The 24713-nt window shown below is 38.4% G+C and overlaps 2 protein-coding genes across 2 annotated transcripts; one reads left to right on the top strand and one right to left on the bottom strand.

Moving 5' to 3' along the window:
• Positions 1 to 11925: 11925 nt before the first annotated feature.
• On the bottom strand, positions 11926 to 14303 carry LOC126603654 (pentatricopeptide repeat-containing protein At1g08070, chloroplastic). The gene has a single exon (XM_050270573.1). It carries the CDS (start codon positions 14227 to 14229, stop codon positions 12019 to 12021), a length of 2211 nt encoding a protein of 736 aa, XP_050126530.1. The 5' UTR covers positions 14230 to 14303; the 3' UTR covers positions 11926 to 12018.
• A 7001-nt stretch (positions 14304 to 21304) lies between these two features.
• Positions 21305 to 22989, top strand: LOC126601984 (RNA-binding protein involved in heterochromatin assembly dri1-like). The gene is made up of 4 exons (XM_050268752.1): positions 21305 to 21464; positions 21913 to 22242; positions 22490 to 22560; positions 22669 to 22989. Exons 2-4 carry the CDS (start codon positions 21926 to 21928, stop codon positions 22674 to 22676), a joined length of 396 nt encoding a protein of 131 aa, XP_050124709.1. The 5' UTR covers positions 21305 to 21464; positions 21913 to 21925; the 3' UTR covers positions 22677 to 22989.
• The last annotated feature ends 1724 nt before the right edge of the window (positions 22990 to 24713 follow it).

Below are 24713 nucleotides of genomic sequence, written 5' to 3'. Positions count from 1 at the left end.
CTTCCATTTCTACTTCGACCATATGGCATGCAGCGATAGTGCACCGTTGGAAGAAGTCATTCGGGAAGTACTCGTACAAGGAGACAGGAATGCGTAGTTCTTGCTCCATAGGTTCCCCAACATACGTTGGCTTATTGACTTTTACGTTTCTTTTAGGCTTCCTGCTGTTGCGGCGACGGTATTTTCTCACTTGTTCCACCTTTGGTCTCGTGGCTTGTGGTTTTGGTTTCCTTGTTTTTTTGTAGGTCACCAATGTCCATTCTTCATCATCATCGGTATACGCATCTTGTTCGTTTTCCCCCGGCGATGGTTGTGTAGAAGGCGCCGTGTAGCTTGCACATTGATGGGAATGGTCGGGTGTCGTTTGGAGAGGCACGGGATCGAAGGATCCGAACGCCACCGTAGTAGTATGTGTTGCGGCTGTGTCCTCAAGGTCTAGCTCGATTCTCCCTTGTTGCGCTAGCTTCATAATGAGTTCTTTGAGGACGAAGCACTTGCCCACGTGATGGCTTACGATACGATGGTACTTGCAGTACCTAGGATCGTTCGTTCGATTCATTTCTTCAGGGCGCTTGCACTCTGGTAACTCAATTACCTTTTTTTCCAGCAAGTCATCTAACATCGCATCCACGTCTGAGTCAGGAAAAGGGTACGTCTTTTGCTCCAACTCTCTCAAGGTGTTTTTATACTTGTCTTGGGTGCGAGGAGGCTCACTTCTCTTTGTCTCCTTTGCCTTGGTCTTGGAGGAAATCTTAATAGGCGCAGAGGTGGTCTTGATAGGCGCGGATGGGGTTTTGATGGGGGTAGTGTTGACAGTAAAAGTTTCCTTGGCAGGCTTTTTTCCAGTCTTGTCCACACTCGGGGCGAACACCTTATCCTTCTTGAAGTGGGTGATCGGCTCATTCTTTCCGTGATTGGCGATACTCAGCTCCATGTCATGGGAACGCGTTGCCAGCTCCTCAAACGTTCTTGGTTTTATGCCTTGGAGAATGTAATGTAACCCCCAGTGCATGCCTTGAACACACATCTCAATGGCAGAGGTTTCAGAAAGCCGATCTTTGCAATCCAGACTTAATGAACGCCATCTATTGATGTAGTCGACGACGGGTTCCTCCTTCCACTGTTTCGTACTGGTCAGCTCCAGCATGCTTACGATGCGGCGCGTGCTGTAGAAGCGGTTGAGGAATTCCTTTTCTAGCTGATCCCAACTGTTGATAGACTCGGGCTCGAGGTCGGTGTACCAGTCAAAGACGTTACTTTTCAGCGAGCGCACGAACTGCTTGACGAGGTAGTCTCCTTCTGTTCCAGCATTGTTACAGGTTTCAATGAAGTGGGCGACATGTTGCTTCGGGTTCCCCTTTCCATCGAACTGCATAAACTTTGGTGGTTGATAACCCCTCGGCATCTTCAAAGCGTCAATCTTCTTGGAGTAGGGCTTTGAGTATAGTACGGAATCATGTGAGCTTCCTTCATACTGCGCCTTGATGGTGTTGGCGATCATCTCCTGCAGCTGCTGGATAGAGAGAGACCCCATGAGTGTCGCCGCTTGGTCTGGCTTCAGCGTCTCTTCGACGTTCTCCACTGGAAGTTCCTCATCCTCGTCGTTTTCCCTCTTTACTGGATTATCCCCTTGCCTGACTTTCTCATCGGGCTTTGCATCTAGTTGGTTAACGAGTGCTGCGATTTGCAGGTCTTTGTCCTCCACAGCCCTTGTGAGTTTTGCGATTGTTTCACTCATCTGAGCCAGCTGCTCCTCAATTGAAGTAGCTCCAGCAACCATGACTTGCATAGCTATGCCGCTGCTTGAGTCAGCATCAGAAAGTAAGGATTCAGAGTACTTCCTCTGGCTTTCCTCTCTTGGGGCCCTGAGCGAGGCCAGGGTGATCACCGATTTGTGCCTCGGGTGCTCTTGTGCCTTCGGCGGAGTTGATGCAGGGGCGGAAGAGGCGGCAGAAAGAGCTTTTGCCTTGCTTCGAGTTATGATGCCTGAAGTGACGCCCCCTGTCGTGATGACGCTCTTGTTTCTTGCATTGGCAGCGAGAACAACTTGGGCCTTCCTTGACGCCATTTGTGCTTGTTGCGGATTCAAAGATAGAGATGAGAGGTAGAGACTGTCCCACTGGGCGTGCCAAATTTGTAAACACGGAATTCCTGCAATGAATGAGACAAGAACACGTGTACAAAATAATATTTGTATTAATGATTTAGGGGTTACAATCTCTTCTACGAATTTGGCCTCTGATTCTATCTTTGAAACGTGTAGATGTAGTGTTGTTGATCCAGGGGCCGTCGAGGCTTGATCTTGGACGAACAGTTGATGAATGATGAACACCTTCTTCAAGGGCCGTCGGGGCTTGATCTTGAATGGGTGGAAGTTCTTCAAGGGGCGTTGGGGCTTGATCTTGAAGGAGGATTTCACGAAGAACGAAGAGGGCTTTCTTGATCCTTCGGGATTTGCTTGAGAGCTTCTAAGTTTCGAGGCTTCAAGGCTTTGGTGTGGTGTGACTTCTCTTCCAATTTGGGAGTAGAGAAAGTGTATGTAAAAAATCCTCCTTTGATTCTTTGATGGAGGAGCCTATTTATAGGCTTTGGGAATGAACCACCACCATCCATTTGTTTTGGTGGATGTTGTAGGTGAATTGGTGGATTGTTGTAGGTGAATTTGGGTGGAGGTTGTAGGTGAATTTGGATGGATTGTTGTAGGTGAATTTGGGTGTATGTTGTAGGTGAATTTGGGTAGGTGAATTTGGGTGGAGGTTGTAGGTGAATTTGGATGGATTGTTGTAGGTGAATTTGGGTGTATGTTGTAGGTGAATTTGGGTAGGTGAATTTGGGTGGAGGTTGTAGGTGAATTTGGATGGATTGTTGTAGGTGAATTTGGGTGTATGTTGTAGGTGAATTTGGGTGAAGGTTGTAGGTGAATTTGGATGGATTCTTGTAGGTGAATTTGGGTGTATGTTGTAGGTGAATTTGGGTGAAGGTTGTAGTTTTAATGCAATGGTCAACATTTATTTCACTAAAATTTCAATGTTTACAAATGTAATTTTAATGTGATGGCTAACATTTATTTCAACGAAATTTCAATGTCTACCGTCGTTACAAAATAAATTAAAATATAAATGAATTATTATAATTATCTTAATTGCAACCATGATGCCAAGACGATATATATTTAAAAGTTATGAGAATCTGAACAGCTATTGCTTGCATACTTTCATGTTCATAGGCTACTATTTTTGGTGGGGTGGGGGGTGGAATCAGAAATATTGAATTGACAAATACAAATCGAGCTACAGAAACTCTTAGTCGACATGGTACATTGTCCATATTAATCAAACTAAGGATCTTTTTATTGACAAAAAAAAAAAGGAATCTTTTTATCTTTAATTCCTTTACCCATTGACTACTAAGTTAATGCTTCGGAATGACGAAGGGAGATGTCACCTGTCACGGGCGCAATGCAATGTATGTCTATCTTTTTCTTAAGCACTTGGCTGTGTAAGAGGAAAAAAAGACCCAGATTTATTTGTGTGTGAACAAATTTTTTAATTGAAATATAAGAGATATGTTAATATTACATGTAGATGAGGTTTAAAAAAAAAATTTTGATTTGTACGAAATTACATTATTGTTCATAACTTTATTTTGTAATAGAAAACTGAAATTTCTTTTTAACCTTCTTTTTATTGTTAAAGACGGTTGTTAATGAGCAGTTTATATTATATTTTATTGTGTTGGTCATTGAGTTTGATGAGGTTTGATTGAGTTGGTAGGTTTTCCAAGCTACTGCCTCCGCCTCATTTCAACGAGGTAAGATGAAAGTTGAATGCGCTACCCCACGGTAGCTACTGTGCACTGCCATCTGGCGGTGCAAAGACGAACAACTTATGAAACCACTGCCCCCCCCACTCAAGGAAAAATCCTGTAACATTTTGAATGCTATTCTGCAACAGAAGATCACTTGCTGATCTCAGCCCTTGCTTTTAGGATACTTGTCCTAATCCATTGAACAGTTGATGCGCATGGAACCAAAGCACTCCTGAGCCAACCCATGGTTTTGGCAGCTTTGTCCAAACCAGTAGCAGTTTCCGCTCCCAGATTTATTTGTAATTAAAACGACATTACGTTCTTGTCTAGACGTTAACAAATATAAAATTTTCATTTTGTACTTTATTACATCAATTAGAATAAGCTGAAACTTGAAACTGATCGTATATCACTAGTAGAAAAGATACCTTCCGCGACGAGATTTTGCGTGATAAAAAAAGTTTCGTCACCTAACTGGCACTTGCATGACGAAAACATAGATTGGTCACACAAAAATGGCACGATACAAAAATAAATAAAATAAAATTATGCGACGAAAATATTCGTCGCGTAAGGATACTTCACGCAATGAACACGTGTGTTTGTCGCGCAAGGAAAAGAGGAAAATAAAAATTTGCCGCCAAATGTTTGCGCGACAAATTCGTCACTCAAAGTTTCATTGAAAACGGTCAAATGCCCTTTAAACGCTCCCATTTAGTGCACATTTATAACGCATTTTGTGCGACCAAGAGGTTCGTGGCTCAAAGTGTTACGGGTTCTATATAAACAAAATTTCAAAACCCTAGTTTTCAGAGGTTTTGTTTCAAATGCGATGATCGATTCGGTTCTTGATTCAACGAAAAGTTGCGAGGGAGAAGGCTCTCACGAAGGGAAAGGTAAAAAAGAAAATTATTGTTGAATTAGTTGTCTTATATTTGATATGGTTGAATTTTTTTTTAATAGTCTATTACTTTTAAAATTTTGTGGTAGAAAAAGATACGAGGAAAGCAATGTTGCAAATAGAGAGGTACCGTCGTAAGCGATTGCCCTCCTTTGAAGACAAAAGTAGGGCTGATGTGTACACCAAACTTAGGTTTGATATTGGGGTTTGGTGCGGAACCAATGTTCTACCGAGTTTAAGTCTTGGAAAATGGTGCCTGAGGAGTTGAAGAAATCCATGGTGGCGGGAGTTATCGGTAAGTTTGTATTAAAGAATGTATAATTATTTTTGTTAAAAAATAGTATTTTTTTCTTTCAATTACTAATTTATTTTTATTGGCATTAATACAAGTTCATTGGGATGTTGATGAAACCGATGAGAAGCAGTGAAAGTATTTGGATGACCTTTTCAAGATGCATTTATGGCGGTGGAAGTTTAATGTGCAGCGGGCTGCGGAGTGTGGGGGAGTTCCCAATGCCACTACTGATGCCTCAGAGGAGGAGGATTGAAGTTTATTTGTTTTTTTTTTATGAAATAAGATATATTTGGACGTTATGTTTGACTTTATTTAATAAATTTATGTTATATGGATGACTATTAATATTTACATTAGTTATAATATGTATTTGGGTTAATAAATTAGCTTTATTAATTATTGTGGTAATGTTTAATTAGGTTTGAGTTTTTTATTTAGATTAAAATAAAAATTTATATTTGTTAAAAAGAAAACAAAAAAAAATGAATTTTTTTTAAATATGCATGTTGCACGACCAACTTAGTTTTTGTCATAGCCCGTCCCAAATATATAATTTTCGACGATGTGGAATGACGGAATTGCCCTCGGACGTTAAATAATGTGTGTGGGTTATTATTGGGTTAAATTGTTTTAGATTGGTGACCCAATTAGAACTAAGACTTTTCTTAGTTTTGATTGGTGGCATTTGGATAACACACACACCCACCTACCTTCTCTCTCTTTCCTGTGCTCTCTCTCTCTCTTGCAGACACTCTTTCTCTCCTTCGAACTCGTACGGACAAACACCCAAAACCCTTGAAACTTCACAGATCGTGATCAAGGTTGGCACCATTGTGTTCGTGGAGCTCAGACGAGTCGATTGGTATCGATTTCAGGTAAAGATACCTTCGAAAACCCTAGTTTTCACAACCCCCGATTTATGCACTGTTCATGCACACGTAATTATGGATGTTTTTGGAAATTTGAAGCTTGTAGGAAACTTAGTGAGGTCCCAAGGAAGCTCGTAATGAGGTCCCAAGGAAGCTCGGAGTGCTTCGTTTGAAGGTTTTGGACGTTGGGATCGTGTGGACGAAGTTTGGCCGATTTTTCTTGGAATTTTTCGGTGAGATCCCGTGACTTTTAGAACTTTAAATTCGTATGATTGTGTTCTACAAGTTAAGAGCTTCATTTTGGTATAAATTGCGTGAAAAATGGTGAAGAATCGAGTGAGAAATCAAAGTTCTAAAAATCCCCAGTTTTCCGGCGACGGCGACGGTTACCGAAGTCCCAAGGTTGAAAACGACGGAATATTCCAACGCCGTTAGTTAGATTTAACGGTAACACTTAGAAGTTAACGGAATATTCTCGGTATATGCCTGACAGCGTTAACTGACGCCGTTAGTATGCCTGGCACGTGGCCGCGCATGGGGGGCGCGTCTGGCCGTGCCATTGTCGGCGCGTGGGGGCGCGTGAAGCTTCCAAAAATTTATCTAAAAATATGGGGATGATCCTGAGGTTGTGTAGGTCACTGTGGTATGTTCATATACCCATTTTGAGCTATGTATGAGAAGTTATTAGCTAGTTTTGCCTATGTGTTTTAAAATAACGTTTTTATAGTTAATTCGCATATAAGTGAGACGTATCCCAAGGATGAGCGTATCCAAGGGTGACTCGGGGGTTACGACCCTTCGACATACCAGTGAGTGGACTTTTGGTTTTCAGTATATATTATATACTTGATATTTTCCCAAAAAAATGTGTTTAAATGATAGTATGCATTAATGCCATGCATATAAGTTATAATTCATACATGAATTTGGTATGTGATGCTTTATATGTATAAATGTGGTGTTGTGGATGCTTAAGTAAGCTCAGGTAAGTTGTGTTTGGTTATGTGAATCATCGATGAGGTAATATATGATTGATTAATGTTGAGCTCATAAAACTGCACTTAGGGTGATTGTGATTTAGCCAGAGTTATGGCACATGCCTGTTTATTATGTCACCTCCCGCACCATATGCTCATATTGGATCCAATTTAGGTGCACAATCTTGTCGTACAGACCTTATTTATGGTTCCGACTCGTAGGTGACTAGCGATTTATCGCCCAGCTATTATGTGAGAGTAGTATTGAGCATGATTATATTTCACCCATTATTGTCGTATAGACCTTTTTGTTTGGTTCCGACTCTTGTGTAGTATATTGTCGTATAGGTCATAGTAATGACTCCGGCTAGAGTGACTTTTGAGCTATGAATTCAGCCGTACAGACTACCATAGGGGTTCCGGCTCACACGTTATATTTATATGAAATTATTGCTTACTTTGTTATATCTTGGCATGATATACATATGAATATGATTATGTGTAGCATGAATTGAATTGATATGATTTCATATATATATATGTATATGCTTATATCTTGATTCTGGGAAAAATTATACACGTTTTACAGCGAGGGGTTAGTTATATTGATAGATTAAATGATTTTGTGAAACATTTGTTTTTGCCCACTCATGTTTTCTGTTTTGCGCCCCTTCAGGTTTTAAGTAAGCTTGTTGTTGGTGGCTTGAGGATGTCGGCAGTTCTGACCTATCTAAATAATAGTAGGACATTCCTAGTAGTGTGTAACTAGTACTTGTCCTACTGGACTGCACCTAGACTTATTATGCTCTGATTAGAAGTGTTTATTGTTGTAACTAACTCCTATCACTTCCTGTTTAGTAGTGCACTCTAGTAATTTGGTTTTTAATTATTCGTATAATTCTTATCATTATTGCTTCCGCACTGTACACATGGCTACGTCACTCTCACGTGACGGCCAATATGCCTTGATCTCGGTCGGGGTATGTTAGTTTTCGTCGCCCAACTTGTTTACATTAACTAATTATAAAGAAAACGAAAAAAAAATTAAAAAAAATTATTTAGACTTGCGCAACGAATATATATGTTCACAAAATGATTTGTGCAAAAGAAATCTTTATAATGTGACTTCAGCTGCAGAGGCAAAAACTGCAATAAAACTGCAAAATCCGCCTCTGCACCTTCTCGTCTTTCGTTTTTCTTCAATATGGCATCTGTCACTTCCATTTTCTCTCAATTTCATCATCTAATACTCCCTCCATTTTCTTCACTAGGTTGATTGAGCTATCTCGGTGTGTCTAGTAAGCCTTTTTTTAGGGTAAAAGTATTAATGTCAATTCATACTAACGCCATGAAATTCGTTGTCTACAGGGATATTGTGTGTGATTAGCGATTGGTGGAGAACGATTTGGAAGGTATTTTCTTCATTTTATTTTTTAAAACATATAAATTAATTAAATTATGTTGAAATTATGTTTTTATGTTTATATTATGTTGGGAAATTATATTTATATTATATTGTTAAATTTGTACGTGACGTACAAATATGTGTTGTGATGTACGGAGTCAATTGTAATTAGGTTCATGCCTTTATTTTTTAGTAAAACTTAGTTTCCCGTTTAAGGATTAGTTGGATTTCACGCATGGATATGAAAGCATGACTACGGTCCAATTGATTCTTGAATTGTCCTATTATTTGGACAGTTTGGGAATGCAGTTATGGCATGTAGTTTATGGTTCAAGGATTAGGTTTAGGTCATGAGGATTTCGGTGTCATCTCTATACATTATTTGGGTGGCACATAGGTATTTCATATCTACATCGTCCATCTGAAGAACTGTACAAAGATGCTGTCGAAATTCCTATACGTCGAAATCTAATCTGATGTAGCTGTAAATTACGTGACATAACTTTGCATTCCCAAATGGGATAAAGCCCTTACCGGAGGCATAAGGTGACAAGATTATGATGAAGTTGTTGTGATTGTTGTACTGTTATTATGGTTGTAGGAATTTTGGACAGAACGTGGATACAAAAACTGAACAGATGCACGGACGAATGCTTGGATGGAATCGAGGATTTTATTGACTTTGCACGTACATATAACTCGAGTGCAACTAGAATTCAGTGTCCTTGTAGGAGGTGTAACAACACGTTAAGGGACACAATTGAAAATGTTCAATTTCATTTAGTAATGAATGAAATGGTATAGACCTATAATACTTGTAACCATCATGGGGAACAATTAAACAATATCTCGTCTTCAAACGCCACAAGAATGGGCAATGTTGAACCTAATATGGATCCCGATGAACAAGTCATGGATATTTTAAATGATGTTTTTCCATTTGCATCAACAAACACCAATCAAGAAGGGGAAGATGACGTGCCTACACCAATAGACAGTGCAAAATTTGAACAATATGAAAATATTGAAAAATGCCAACTAAGAGTTATACCCGGGATGAGAGGACTTTTCGGTTCTCACAACCTTTATGGAACTAATGCATGGAAAAATGAAGTATCATATGTCGAACCAATGTTTCGATTACTTTTTGGGACTTTTCAAGAAAATGTTACCAAATGGTCTCGGATTGGGTTATGAAAAAATTCACACTTGCAAAAATAATTGTATTTTATTATATAAAGAGAATAAAGCATTGAATAAATGCCCTGTATGTAATGAGTCGAGGTTCCAATGACATCTCAATATAAAACTACTAAGATCCCACAAAAAAAGTCATATGTTATCTGCCTTTGAAACATGGGTTGCAGTGATTGTATATGTCGACGCATACTGCCACCGACATGAGATGACATAAGGAAAAAACGGGTAGACGACAATGTGATGAGGCATCTTGCAGATAGGGAGGCATGGAAAGATTCGATCGAACGTTCCCCGAGTTTGCTGCTGATCCCCAGAATGTTAGATTAAGATTTGCCAGTGACAGATTCAATATGTTTGGGGTTCTAAACCAACACCACAACACTTGGCTGCTTTTCATATTTCCATAAAATTTACCGCCTTGGAAATGCATGAAAAAGGAATACATGATGATGACTCTTTTGATAATTGAAGACCCTGGTAGGTCAATCGATGTTTACTTAAAGTCGTTGGTTGATGAGCTAAATGATTTATGGACAAACGATGTGCGCACATACAATAAGTGTAATGGGAAGATGTTCACTTTGCGGGCAGCAATTATGTGGACTGTGAACGATTTTCCTGCATATGCAATGGTTTTTGGGTGGAGCACTAGGGTTATATGGCATGCCCTGTATGCAAGGATGATGTAACATCTGGTAGGCACGCTGGAAAAGTTTGTTACCTTGGTTATCGGAGATGGTTGCCATAGGACCACGAGTGGCGGGAAAAGGATAAAGAGTTCAACGGAAAACAAAGCCTCGCCTTAGACCTAAAGAATGGTTCAGTGATCAAATTTTGAAACAGCTTAACCGTTTGAATTTTGTTTTATTTGGGAAAACAATAAGTAAGACCAGATCTTCTACACATATGAATTGGACGCACAAGTCTACGTTTTTTGAGCTCCCATATTGGTCGAAACTTAAATTGAGACACAACCTCGACGTTATGCATGTTGAGAAAAATGTATTTGACACATTGGTGGGCACCATTCTAGATATCGAGGGCAAGACAAATGAGACAATCAAAGCTCATCTTGATTTGGAACGAATGAGAATACATAGGGTTTATGCAATGGGGATAAGCTATAAGGGATCCCCAGAATGTTGGATTGGGACTTGCCATTAACGGATTTCATCGCGACGAAGTTTCCATCGCTTTGACGTTTGTGCAATGGGGATAAGCTTTGCACGACCAATTTGTGTTCATCGCGTTAAACGTTAAACGTAGTAGTGTATATATCTCCTTTGTTTATCTTTCTCATTACGTAACTAAGTTACGTTACAAAAGAGGTTGACACAATTTAATACAACCAGGATTAGCTAAGATACTTTCCCTTTTGACCAACTTGATTTATATGCATTTTCTTAATTAATTATTGGATATAAGTTATATTATATATATAGTTAAGCATCATGAGATTTGGGATTCCTATGAATTGTTGGAGACTAAATCTGCTATGCGAATTATGTGATTAAGATTCTTTTTTATTGCCATCTTGCTCTTGCAGCCATATATTGCACACCAAGCACTTTTTTACTGGGGGACCACACTGATGGTCATATATTCCAATATTTTTATGTATTTGTAATTATTTTGTTTTTATTTTCAAGTAATTCGTCTTTAGAAATTCTTCTAGGAGTGTGATTCTTTTTATTTTCTTAATTAACAGCCGTTGTTGCTACCATCGCCACTGCCATTCCAACTAATCTAATAATTGTCAAGAAAATTGGACAATCGCTGAACTGAATCTAAGGGCACAGAGTGTCCGGCATTTACAACCGCTCGTCTAAACTACTTATATGGGATTTACATCTAATTTTCTATAATTATATATATGTAGCTGGTTAGTGTGAGGATGCTGCCTTGGGCTAGAGCCAATCTCAATCCCACCGCTCAGGCCCTCATAATCTCCACAGGTTTTCTTTAATCCTTGCCCTAATTCCCCATCATAATCTCCTTCAAAAGCTATTAATGTCTGCCTTAATTATCATTAATTAGTTTATGTGTGTGTATATATATATTGAATGCAAATATTGTTAACTTGATGGCAGTGGCTGGAATGGCATACTTTATCGTGGCGGAAAAGACTGTTTTGGCAACTGCAAGAAGGAACTCATTCAATCAAGTGGCTTACCATGAAGCCTGCGTTCATCACTAATTAACTAGGGTTTAAGTTCTTGTTGTTGCAGGGTGTGTGAACCATTTATGAGGTTTGGCCTTGGCCAATTATAAATGATCAAAATAAAAAATTTGCGAGATGAATTGTGGGTTATGATCAAAATAAATCACATGATCAAACTTAACAAAATTGTGGATTGAAACAGAATTTAGATGGAATATTGTTAAAATGTTTGAAGTTTGGATGGTTGACTGTAACTTTTTTAGTCAGGGTGGTAAACGAATATAAGTTATAGAAAAAAATTTAGGTGTCATTTGTGTTAATTTAATCATTAAGACTCTCAACTGCATAGAGGATTTAAAATGGCCCTTGGCCTAAAAGCGTATACAATATGTACAAGTGGTTTTCACCAATTGTCATTACATGAACAAGAACCATCTCTAAAATGGTGGAAACGGTTCCCATCTCTTGCAATAATCTCCCTATTAAAGATCTTGGATATCAGCTTTGTTGCTGAATGGCAATTCCCACAAACACGAAGATTCTTTACTATTCGAATCGTTGTGCCTGGCTTCGTGCTGATCAAACCGAAAGCAATGGCTAATTTCTCACTGTGATGACTCAAAGCCACTTCCTTCCACTCCTCACCCATGTCGTAGAGCACCTCCGATGTATCCGGCACAAAACCCGCCTTATCCAAAAGCCTATCGATTTCTTCCAACATCTCGTAGATTTCTTTACTTAATGGGTGAGATTTGTCACTGACGAGAAACTCATGAACAACACTATTGACCACAATAGAGGTAGAGCCAGGAACTTTCTTGATTCCCAAGTCATTCAGCCTCGTTCTTATTCTTGCCATATCATCCCACCTGCCAGCTCCTGCATAGATATTTGATAGCAGAACATACGCCCCGGCATTTTCAGGCTCCACTTCAAACAGATGTTTGGCAACGGATTCACCCAGCTCCACGCGCCTGTGGAGTCTACAAGCTCCAAGCAGAGAACCCCACACAGCACCATCTGGCTTCATTTCCATGCTCTTCATTAGGGCCCCAGCTTCATCAAATAACCCGGCTCGCCCTAGAATATCTATCATGCATCCATAGTGATGCAGTTCTGGTGAAATATGGTAATCCGTCGTCATGGAGCTGAAGTACTGGCGTCCAAGGTCTACAAGACCACCATGGTTACAAGCAGATAAAACTCCTACAAATGTGATAGCATCTGGGTTGAATCCTTCATCCTCCATTTTTGAGAAAAGCTCAAGGGCTGCATGCGCATCCCCGTGCATTGCTAAGCCGGATATCATTGCATTCCAAGAAGCCAAGCTTTTGGTTTCCATGCCATTAAAGACTTGTTTTGCTGCCTCGATGTTTCCGCATTTTGTATACATGTCAATCAGGCTCGTCCAGAGGGAAGTATTGGTAAACTTCTGGAAGTTCTTATCTATGTAGGCATGAATCCACTTGCCAAGATCAAGAGCTCCTAAATGAGCACAAGCTGGAAGAATGGCTAAGAATGTGACATCATTAGGCTGCGTATTTGATCGTAGCATCAACCGAAACTGCATCAAGGCTTCTTTGTAGTGGCTCTTATGTGTATAACCACCAATCATTACATTCCATGAAATTACATCCCTTTGCTGCAAACCATCAAATAAACCCCGAGCTATGTCCAATGCACCACACTTCGAGTACATATCAATAAGTGCACTGACGAGGCGAAGATTTGAACCAAGTCCATGATCCTCAATCCAAGACGCAACCCATTTGCCCAATTCGAGAGACCCTGATTGAGCACAAGCAGAAAGCACCGTAACCATAGTACTCTCATTGGGAGAGACATTTGCTTTCCGCATCTCCCCAAACAAAGCCAATGCCTCTTCAAATCGGTCCCTTTGAGCATAACCCGAAATCATGGCATTCCAAGACACCACATCTCTCACAGGTATTTCATCGAACAGAACACGAGCATCATCCATACAACCCCTCGAAACATAACCGCTGATCAACGCCGTAAACGAAACAGCATCTCTCAGATGACTTTTATCAAACACCATACGTGCACTAACCAATTCACCATTTTGTGCATACATATTGATAAGAGAAGTGTGCACAAAGGCATCCGACTCCAGTCCAAGCTTCACAACATGTCCATGAACCTGTTTCCCTTCGTGGGTCGCCGCGGTTTTCGTACAAGACTTCAAAAGAAAAGGGAAAGTATAAGAATTTGGCTCCACTCCCGAAAGGATCATCCGGACATAGAATTCCACGGCCTCTAACGGCCTGGAGCTCAAGGAATAACCTCGAATGATCGTGTTCCAAACAATCTGATTTGGGTTCTCGATGGATTCGAATACCGAGAGAGCGTAAGAGAGATCCCCGAAGGGCGAAACGGCGCAAAACTCGATGAGCTTGCTGAGTGCAAAGTGGTTGTTGTGGAGGCCGGTTTTGACGATGTGGGTGTGGACTTGTTTGAGATTTTGGATGCTTTTGCATTTGGAGAGAAGGGTGAGAGATGGATGGGTTTGGAGGAGTTTGTACGGTGGGTCAGCGGCGGGGAGGACATGAAAATTGCAGGGTAGAATTGGCAACGATAAAGAGGAAAACACCATGATTGAGTGACTTGAATTTTGGTACACTGAAAAACGTAGGGATAAGGGAGTATGGTAGGTACAATTTGAAATACAGTTTAGTGGGTTAGTTAGGATTACCCGCCAAAATTAACTACATTGGCCCTTCTTAATAATATTGACTAATCTTGGTTTTTTTTTTCTTCCCAATATTTTGTGTAAAAAATTCTTTTTGTATCTTTTCGATTAAATTTGATTATTCTATTTAAGATGATTTAGATGTTTAGTGGTGTCAAAATTATGGACTATTTTTACAGTTACAACTTATGAGAGTAATTGTTTTCTTATTAAATTTATAGATTATACATTTTGCCCATTTTTGTGACCGAACAAAAGAAGGATAAATCAGCCGGTTCTTAGATTTTTTTTATTTTTTGGTTTTGATTTAGGTTATGGTTCAAGCTATTTCTTTACAAAAATATACAAGGGTAAGTTGTGTGTGTGTGCACGTAATTTATTCTGGATTGTTGATGGAGGTTGAGCTCAACATCAATTTCACATTTAAATATATAATGAGAAATAAGTCTCATGCGACTGACGAAAGCATGAGAGTCATTGTTTTATAATTGTGACGAAGGCAGAAAATAAGTATCTTGGAGATAATGCGCCACCCCTAGGTTCACATCCAACTTGGTAGGCATGGCAATGCGAAGTCCAATTCATGCAGTATATTATCTTCAAGTATTTTCCAAATATTGCCAGGAATATGGAGACCCAGTTTAGTATATTCACATGCTCAAATATGGGATTAGTGGTTCTTATATATTCTTAGGTTTCATAAACTTAACCTAGAAATCTACGAAAGAAAAGCCATCAAATAACCCTATTCGTGTCACTCAGTAATAAGGTCTGGTGGTATTTCTCTTCACTTAGAAGTGAGAGATTTTAGGGTCGAATATCATATGTGGTGAATTCGATATCAAATTAGGCTGCTCATTGTGTGGCTTTACCGAACTCCATGTCTCCTTAATGTAAAAATATCATTTTCATAAAAAAAAAAAAAAAAAAAAAACCCCCAATTCATTACTCACACATTTTGTTTCCATAATTGACCTTGCAAAAGATAGGATTCATATGAATTACGAGCAATTTAATTAGAGAGAAAATTGTTTAGAGAGTTTTTGGAGTTTTGCAAGAGTATGAACTTAGGTTTTTAGAGAATGTTTTGAAGGTTATGGAATGATTAAAATAAATAGCTAATTGATTAGCTTAAAAAATGGAGAAAGAGGTAAAAAATATATGGAATGAAATAGGTTTTGGGAGTTACCTTGTAGAAGGGATTTGAGGAGATAAGTTTTGAATTGTTTACCTATTTTGGGCACTTTTGATTTGGTTGAAGGATGATTGTCTGCTGCTCGCGCGTAGGAATCCCATTGTACCTCAAGGGTATTTTTGTCTTCTTTTGTCCAAAAATTCACGTGTTGCCTTGTGATTATTTTTGGCTCCACAATTAGGTTTCTAAAATCTGAACAAAATCCACCAAAGAATAAAGGATAGGATAGCAAGGATAGAGCTAGCTTTTAAGAATTGATGTGTTCTCTATTATTTCACACAGCTAGTCATTCCTCATTAGTGATTAGTAGTGTTCAAACTTTTTCAATCTAATTAAGACGTTTCTACGCGATCAATTAAGGTGATTAGGGTTATTGAGTGTTGTCTATCTAAAAAATATCAATCCATACGGGTGAGAATATTCAAATATTCCAAAGGATAGGATATTTTTGTCTTCTTTTGTCCAAAAATCCACGTATCGCCTTGTGATTATGTTTTGCTCCACAATTAGGTTTCTAAAATCTGAACAAAATCCACCAAAGACTAAAGGATAGGATAGCAAGGATAGAGCTAGCTTTTAAGAATTGATGTGTTCTCTATTATTTCACACAGCTAGTCATTCCTCATTAGTGATTAGTAGTGTTCAAACTTTTTCAATCTAATTAAGACGTTTCTACGCGATCAATTAAGGTGATTAGGATTATTGAGTGCTGTCTATCTAAAAAATATCAGTCCATACGGGTGAGAATATTCAAATATTCCAAAGGCACGGCTATTTTTTTGCTGGTTATGCATGTCGATGGGCATTGGGGATCCGATATGGAGTTGTAGATTCTCCAAAAGTGTGTATAATTGAGGGGAAAGGTGGCCTCATCCTTCCTTTCCCCTTCCTTTTAAAAATAGTCACACGTATTTGAGGGAATAAAGATTGAAGGGGCACTGTCCAAGGTTTTTTTGTTTTAATTCACGTGGAATTTCATCATGTCTGGTGACCGAAAATGTGGTCATCGATTAGGATTCTCCCTTATCCAATCATAGGTCAACACGCAAGCATCTTTTTGCTACCTCGGATTGCATGGGACTTGTATTTCGTTGACATGTCAGCAAATGTGGACACCGGCCCTGTGCTGCTATGAGAAAATTTTGTGGTATTTGGATCCCACATGTTATAATAAAAGTTTTTTTATCGGTATTATTGATACATCCTACTTCAAAAATATCTCTAATATTCAGAATATTAATAAAGAATAAAGGTTTTTTGTCCAAAGTAATTCTTATGATTGGCATAATTCTTCAATTCAGTTTCTAATATTTAAAAGGAAACTGTAACGAAAAGCTTCCGGTACTGTTCACTTTAACGAAAAATCACATTTTTACACTAAAAAGTCAATCCTGGTACTATTTACTTTACCCTTTATTTTGTCATTATCATTAAAACTCAAAGTTTTCAAGTCATTTTCATTAGTTTTTCTTATTTAAAATCGATAAAAGTGGTTTCTGAGATTGTCCACCGATAATCATTTTGGTCATTTTGTGAGAAGTCTTCGTTAAATTAAGAGTATTTTTGTCAAATCAACATCTCCCCTTGAACTGATGGTTTCTTCAATTTAACGAAAAATTTTCATAGAAGATCAAAATGATTGACGCTGGACAATCTTAGGGACTACTTTTATCGATTTTAAATCTCAGGAATCAAACTGAAGAGTTATAATAATCTCAATGACTTTTTTGGCTAAAAAGCTAAAAATAAATTCACGTGTTATATTTTGAATGAGGTAATAATCATTATGAAACCAATTCATCATATTTTGAGTAGGCCAAAAAATTGCTCCCAAGTCCCAACTATCAATCACTTGGATGGTCAGAGAGGGCATGCAAATTATCTGATGCGTAAGTTTTCATGTGCATGAATCATTTACTTCAGAAATATTCTTGTTCTGGATGAGGTTTATGATGCAGTTGCTAAAATCCTAGATATGCTATTTCTTTCTTTTTGATCATGCTGAACCCACGTGGGAGGTGGATCGCTGACCCAAGTTGACCTTTGGAAAAATGCTTTGGCTGATCAAAGAGTCTAATCAAATATTGGCTGCTTGAGAATATGATCCAAAATCAACTATATATTAAGGTGTAGAAAAATGGAACTAGAGTTCATGCCTTGAGTAGTAATCAGTTTGATTCTATTCATGCATTCTTCCCATGCATGAACTTTGAAAAGAAAATATTATAATAATCCATAAAATATTATAATACCAAGCTAATAGACATGTGTGAACTTAAACTAATATAACATAAAAAATGCACTATTGATTGGATTTAGAAAAAAATGAAAAATCAGGTCGTTGCATTCTCAAATTTTCGTAAATATTTTATGCCATACCCCAAATTTCCCAAATTGGTGTTCCCACTTGTAAAAGGATACTGTTGGAGATTTGGAGCTTTAAAAAGAAACCCCCCTGAACTGTGTTCATTGGATTTGCAGCAGCATGCATGCCTGAAACCCTAAAATGTTATGGGGCAGTTGAGCTACAGTCTCCCCAGACAAGAAAAGCCTTGTGTTGAGACCACTTTTGTGAAATAGCAGGTTTGGTTCTCCAGCTCATTCTGCATAAACGGCGTCGCCCGCCGCGATGCTTATTCCAATTTCTGAGAGAATTCCTTTTTTAACAAAAAGAAAGGTGGAATTTGGTGTTAGGCGACCTATAAGATTTTCTAGTCACACCCGTCTTTGCTTTCTTGGAGATTGATTTTCAAACACGTGGCCGACATTCAACTGTTAGAGGATCCAAAGTCACCTCATAATTGAGTTTAGATATTCCTAAGCAAATCAATAATTTAACTTAATTTCACACGTGTGTGTAGGGGTGTGCTATCCATACACCCTATTTTACTTTTCACACATCCTTTGATAATTTTTATCCGTTGATCTTCTTCAATTTATCCGATCCGACGGCCGAAAATTAAAAAGGTGTGTGAGAAATAAAATGGGATGTGTGGATATCACACCCCTATATATATAATGCATGCAGAAATTAGAAGAATATGACTCTACATTATATATTTATATTTCTTATAATGTGTGAAGGAAGTTGAGATTTCACTATAAAACTAATTGATATAAGCTCATGCAAGGTCTCTTCTCATCAATGTATCATCTCAACACGCTCTCGGTAGAAAATTGGGGTTTCACTGAATAACCAAGTGGCGATATATGAAACAGCCCCATTTACTTATAAGCCCCATGCCAGCTCACTCATTCCATTAATGTGAGATTCATTCTCAACATGCTCTCTCAAGTGTGGCGAATTTTCAAGCTTAGCACATGAACAACACAAACAAGATGACGTGGAGCACATGTAGCAATTGAACTTCACACGCCGGACAACCTACTCTAATACCTATGGTGGAACCTCCACTTTCTTCATGGTATAGAGCAAGTTGATCCACGTGTGAAGCCCAATAGCTACACATACTCAACATCACCTCATTGTTTTGTCCACATGTTAGGCTTGAAAATTCGTCACACGTGAGGAAGACGTGGGAGAATGTGAGGACAAAGTCCCACATCGGTGAGGGAGTAAGCTATGGAAGCGCTTATAAGAGGTTGGGCTACTCCCCATATTGCCAATTAGTTTTATGGTAAAACCTCAACTGTCTTCACTCCCTCATGTGTGTGAATTTTCAAGCCAAAGCATGAACAACACAACTGGTGTGACATGAAGCATGTGTGACCGTTGGACTTCACAAATGGGACAACATGCTTTGATACTTCACAACTGGGACAATGATATCATGAAGAAAGTTGAGATTCCACCATAAAATAATTGGCAGTATCAGAAGTAACCCAACTTATTTATAAATTCATGCAAGATCCCTCCTCTTATCAATGTGAGATTCATCTCAACAATATGAACAAGTTTCACACGAGTCTTATAATATTTTTTAGGACTTAAGGTGTACTCGTCATTCTACTCTGAAGAATTAATATTTGCCTAATTCAATTTTTTTTCTAGTTTATATTGTTTTTAAATATTCATTTCAGTCTCGACCAATATGAAACAATTGAAATGAATTGGATTTTACTATTAAAAATCCAATTCACATGCATAAAGATTAACACTAACATATATAGTTAAAGTTATTTAAACAAATGTGGACATCTAAGTAATCTTCGAATGGCATTTCAATTATTGCCAAAAGGCGAAAGGGAATCGAGAGAGAAGGTAAGAAGAATTTTGCAATGGATGTGTATTGGAGGAATTGATTCCAAGTGAAAATATTTTTAGCAGCATCGAAAGAGTTGTGTGCCTATAAACTTCCATCTGGGGAAGGTGTATTTGCCAGATTGGATGAGAATTAGCCCTCTAGGCGTGTGACGTATGTGTGCATGTAAACTTCCATCTCAGCTTTCCACGTGAAAACCAATGTGAATATTATAACATATATATAGGAAACGAAGATTTACAAAACCATGCATGTTTTTAATCAAGAGTAATGTTACGGACACTAAATTTATTCACCAAATCAAGTTTATAATAGTTAATTTGTGTCACATAATAATTTATGATAAATACATGTCACATTCCGGCCCGGGCTCCCACCACATCCTAGGCTTGACTCCGTCATAGTATGATATTGTCCGCTTTGGGTCCCGACCACACCCTCACGGTTTTGTTTCTGAGAACTTCCTAGTGGGTCACCCATCATGGGATGGTTTTGTTTCTGGGAACTCATACGAGAACTTCCTAGTGGGTCACCCATTATGGGATTGCTCTCGCGCGAACTCATTTAACTTTGGAGCTCCGATGGAACCCGAAGCCAGTGAGCTCCAAAAAGCCTTGTGCTAGGCAGAGATGAGAATATACATATAAGGCATAGAGAATCCACTCCCCTGGGTGATGTGTGATGTCACATACACATCAACAATTGTAATATACACAATAGAAAAAAACATAGGGAACTTTAACGAAAAGCTTATGTACTGTTCACTTTAATGAAAAACCATATTTTTACATTAAAAAATCAATTATGGTACTATTCACTTTACCCTTTATTTTGTCCTTATTGTTAAAACTCAAAGTTTTCAAACCCTTTTCATTAGTTTTTCTAAAAAAAATAATGCTTAGATACACCTCATTATTCATGCATTCAATTACAATTAACGACTATTCATCATACACATGTTGTGATAGAAACCGTTCATCTTCCTCCACACAAAGATCATGTACCCAGAAAATGAATCATATTAGAAATGATTTAGGCACAATTTCACAATTTATTGTGATTAATATATATGACTGGCTAAACAATGTCAAACCCTTTAAATATTAGAAGAAAATTATATTCCTGGGGCCTCTTTCAAACTTTCAACTTCAGTTAGGAGCCTCCCCTCATAACACCTACATATCTAGATGTTGTGGATATACTGAGGACATGGAGAATAAATGTTGCATGGAGAATAATGTAAAGATGGGGCAAGGAAGGGGGTTACTCCCCTAGTAGAATTTTGTTGGGAAAACTATGTGTGCCTGCACTCATCAACTAGCCAGGTTTTTCTCACCTTTAGAAACCCACTTGCCACCCTTTAATTCTAACTCCCAGCAGCAGAAGTAACCATCCAACGTTTATATGGAAAAACAATCTTAAGGAATCCCAATCCCATGCATATTATTAAGGGAAAAAGAAACAAGCAAACCCATCTGAAGAAAGCTGGCAGAGAATAAAATAGGAACATCCATGGCCCCCTTTCCAGAGTCTCACAGTCCACGTAGGAAGCCTAGCTTGAAGAACTACTATATAAACCTCCTTGCCCATTCAAAACAAGATCACCAAACTCATTTGACAAATTAAGTTCTTCTTTTAGTGTTCTACGCTAAGCTAGCACAAGTCAAGCACAGCTAGTACAGTTTTCAGTTCATTTATTCCGAGCTTCTACGTACCTTCAGGTGAGCTTTCTCTTCCTCCTGATTTGTGTTATGCAACTCACATCATTCCGTTCGTTTGAAACGTGTGTACACACAGTTCGCCTCTGTGCATGACATCCTGTCTTTAAGAAAGATAGGATTGTTTGAGGAACATCAAGCTCGTATATGTAATATATATGATACATATAGTCCATCTTTTGCAAGAGGACCCGTCTTTAAGAAAGGGAAACCTCAAGCTCTTATTTGTTATAAAACATTGCAAAGGGAAGGATCCAGTAGACTATTAATTTCTTTACAAATGTACAATGCATTTTCTCTAACAGATTTCCATGGAAGGAAGCCTGCCTGCCTGCCTGCCTCTAATAAATTTCTAGAAGAACAAAATGAAGAATCTAGTTAAACTGTTGGTTTGTAACTAGTATTATATATATATGCTAATCAGTTCTTATACTATTTATTAAATATGCAGGTGGGAATTAAAAATGAGCTGGGCAGGAGACTGGATGTGCGGAGCATGCCAGCACACGAACTTTAAAAAGCGCGATGAGTGTCAACGTTGCGGGTACCCCAAGTATGGCGGACCTGATCCATCAACATATGGATGCAACCGGACGGAGGTCTTGGCCGGGGACTGGTACTGCAACTGTGGAGCTCACAACTATGCCAGCAGACCCAATTGCTATAGGTGCAGCTCAATGAAAACTGACTATGGTGGTAGCATGATGCCTTCTGCAGGAGGCTATGGTTCCGATGCCAGCGCCCCACCTGGATGGAAACCCGGCGACTGGATGTGCAGTAGGTAATTAATTAGCCTACATACACTATCTAAAACCCTAAATTGCCTGCATTGTTCATATAAATATCACATTTAACTAAGAAATGTGTGCTAGTGCTACTAGCTAGTAATTGTGAGGATGTGGAACATTTCTTCGCATCCTCACCTGTCCCCTAGTGTGTACCAAATTTATGGTGAATCCTTAACTTCTTTTAGCACCGTCATTTATCTTTAATTAGTTTGCTAATTTGAGTGTATTTTAATGGATCAGAGTTGGATGTGGAGTGCACAATTACGCGAGCCGAATGGAATGCTTCAAATGCAAAACACCAAGAGATTATGGTAATAAGTTTGCATTAGTCTTCAAAATTATCGTCTATATGTTAATTTATGTGCACAAGTAAAAGTGGCTCAGCATCTAATTTGCAAATCTTTATTACTTGGTTGCAGGTCTGTAACATGATCTACTTGATCAGGTGGTGCTGTTTAAGGAAATGGAGCATGTAAAGAATTGGACTCTTATGCACCGTCTCTTTTCGCATTTGCACACATCTGATCCCACCTCAAGTGGGGTCTATTTTTTTCCGAACTTTTCGTTTTTAGAGATAAATAAGGTTAGGTTGATCCTGGTTGAAGGCACACTTTCACAGGGATAGCCTTTCAACTGACAACTGTATTAGATGGACGGTTTTCTAGGTTTCTGTAGCAAAGTTGCTCTTCTATGGAGCCCAGAAAATCCCTTATTATAATGGAATTACCAAGTTTTCTGTATCAAGGCTGCAAAGATCAACAGAAACGTTGAAGTCTTAATTATGTTTTCAACCCAAGAAAATAAAATTCAACAGATATTAGATTCAAGGAATCTCTTTGAGTTGTTCACTTTAAATGACAAAGGGCCTTCTCTCACTGCAATAATGTATGAACCCTTTAAGCATCAAATATCCAGAGAAACAAATATTTATGCGGATAAGAACCAGATGCTCTGATTCAATAAAGCATAGATGCAATACAATATGGCAAGTTCAAAGTGAGTCAAATTCAACTTTTTTCGTTTGGAAATTTAAGGGCTTTTGCATTTCATATGATAGCTAGCAACGCAAAGCACACAAATTTATAATCTCTCAAGGCCTCACCATCATGCGCAATAGCTAGAAAGACACTTGATTCCATCTTATGCATGCTTGCCCTCCCCCTACTGCTAAATTTGGATAAAAGTTTTCAACTTCCAACTTCATGAGCATGCATAGGTTCCCTTTCGTTATTTACCTTAAATTAGTGCTCAGGTTTAGGGGTATCCCATATCATTCAGATATGCATTGTCATGTGTTTAACTTTTTCACATGCATATAGAAGCGCGTGATTGTCTTGATATACTGCGATATGACATCCCCGTTGCAAAGAAGTTGCTCTCGCAACTTTATGGTTATATGCTCCATTATTTGGCTTTTATAAAAGATTCTGGGTTTACTCCATCTAATTTATACCTTTATGTTCATATGCTTTTACATATTACTGCTAGAGCAAAAGGGTCCAGTGTTTGGTGAACTAGTTTCCCCAGCACATAATACTGACTTTAAATTTACTTTTAGTTTTCTTTTCACCTTCCTGTTTTGGTATCATAGTCCAGGAAAAGGGTTCCAAGCGCTGAAGATCGTATGATCAAAATTATACAGTCCAAGATTCTGAACTCATTATGTCTGGCTTCCTCCTCCATCTTTTCCTTTCCATAAATACAAGTCCACATTAAATTATGAGCCCAAATAATTACATGTATTCTTGAAACGACATTATTGTTATTTGTTACTGTCAAACTTTCATAAATAAAGCCTCATGCTTTGTCCAGATTGAGAATACTGCAGAAATCCTTCTTTGCGTCATCCAAATGTAGAATATTGAAATCCATCGCCATCGTGTCTCACCATCCAAGGCCGATGAGAACAATTGAGAGAACCCTTTTCGTAACATTGCATGAAACCGGTGATCAGTCATGTGATAGCTGCTGACATGATGTAGTAATTACTAATTATTAAATGTATACTAGCCAGAACAAACACGACAACAAACAAAGACAACATATCCAATTCATGCTTGAATGAAGATTTCAGCCATTGTTTCACCAAAAAAATAGAGCCATATTACAGTTGCATGTGCAAATAAACTATATGTAGGGAGAACCTGCAATGATTCTGTTGGAGAACAATTCAGAAATAAACAAAATAACAGAAATTTCACTATTTTATTAACCAAAATATATTTGCTGTGCAGAATGAAAATTATACAATGAATATAGAAATTGATGTTACTAACTTGATTACAGAAGGTAGAGGTTAACGTAAAAGCTATGTCTTTCGAACAATATTTTCGTCCCACTCCTGTGCTTGTGGTTCTACGACGTCTGCTCGACCAGGATTCAACTACCTAATTCTACAATCCGCACTGGATTCTAGAACTCTAGCGAATTTTCTTTTTGTGTGTTTACTCTCTAGAAATTCGTA

The sequence above is a fragment of the Malus sylvestris genome, chromosome 15 (genome assembly GCF_916048215.2).
Source record: "Malus sylvestris chromosome 15, drMalSylv7.2, whole genome shotgun sequence".
Classification (NCBI taxonomy): Eukaryota; Viridiplantae; Streptophyta; class Magnoliopsida; order Rosales; family Rosaceae; genus Malus; species Malus sylvestris.
Note: the sequence above shows the minus strand (reverse complement) of the source record. Positions and strands in the feature narration are given on the sequence as shown.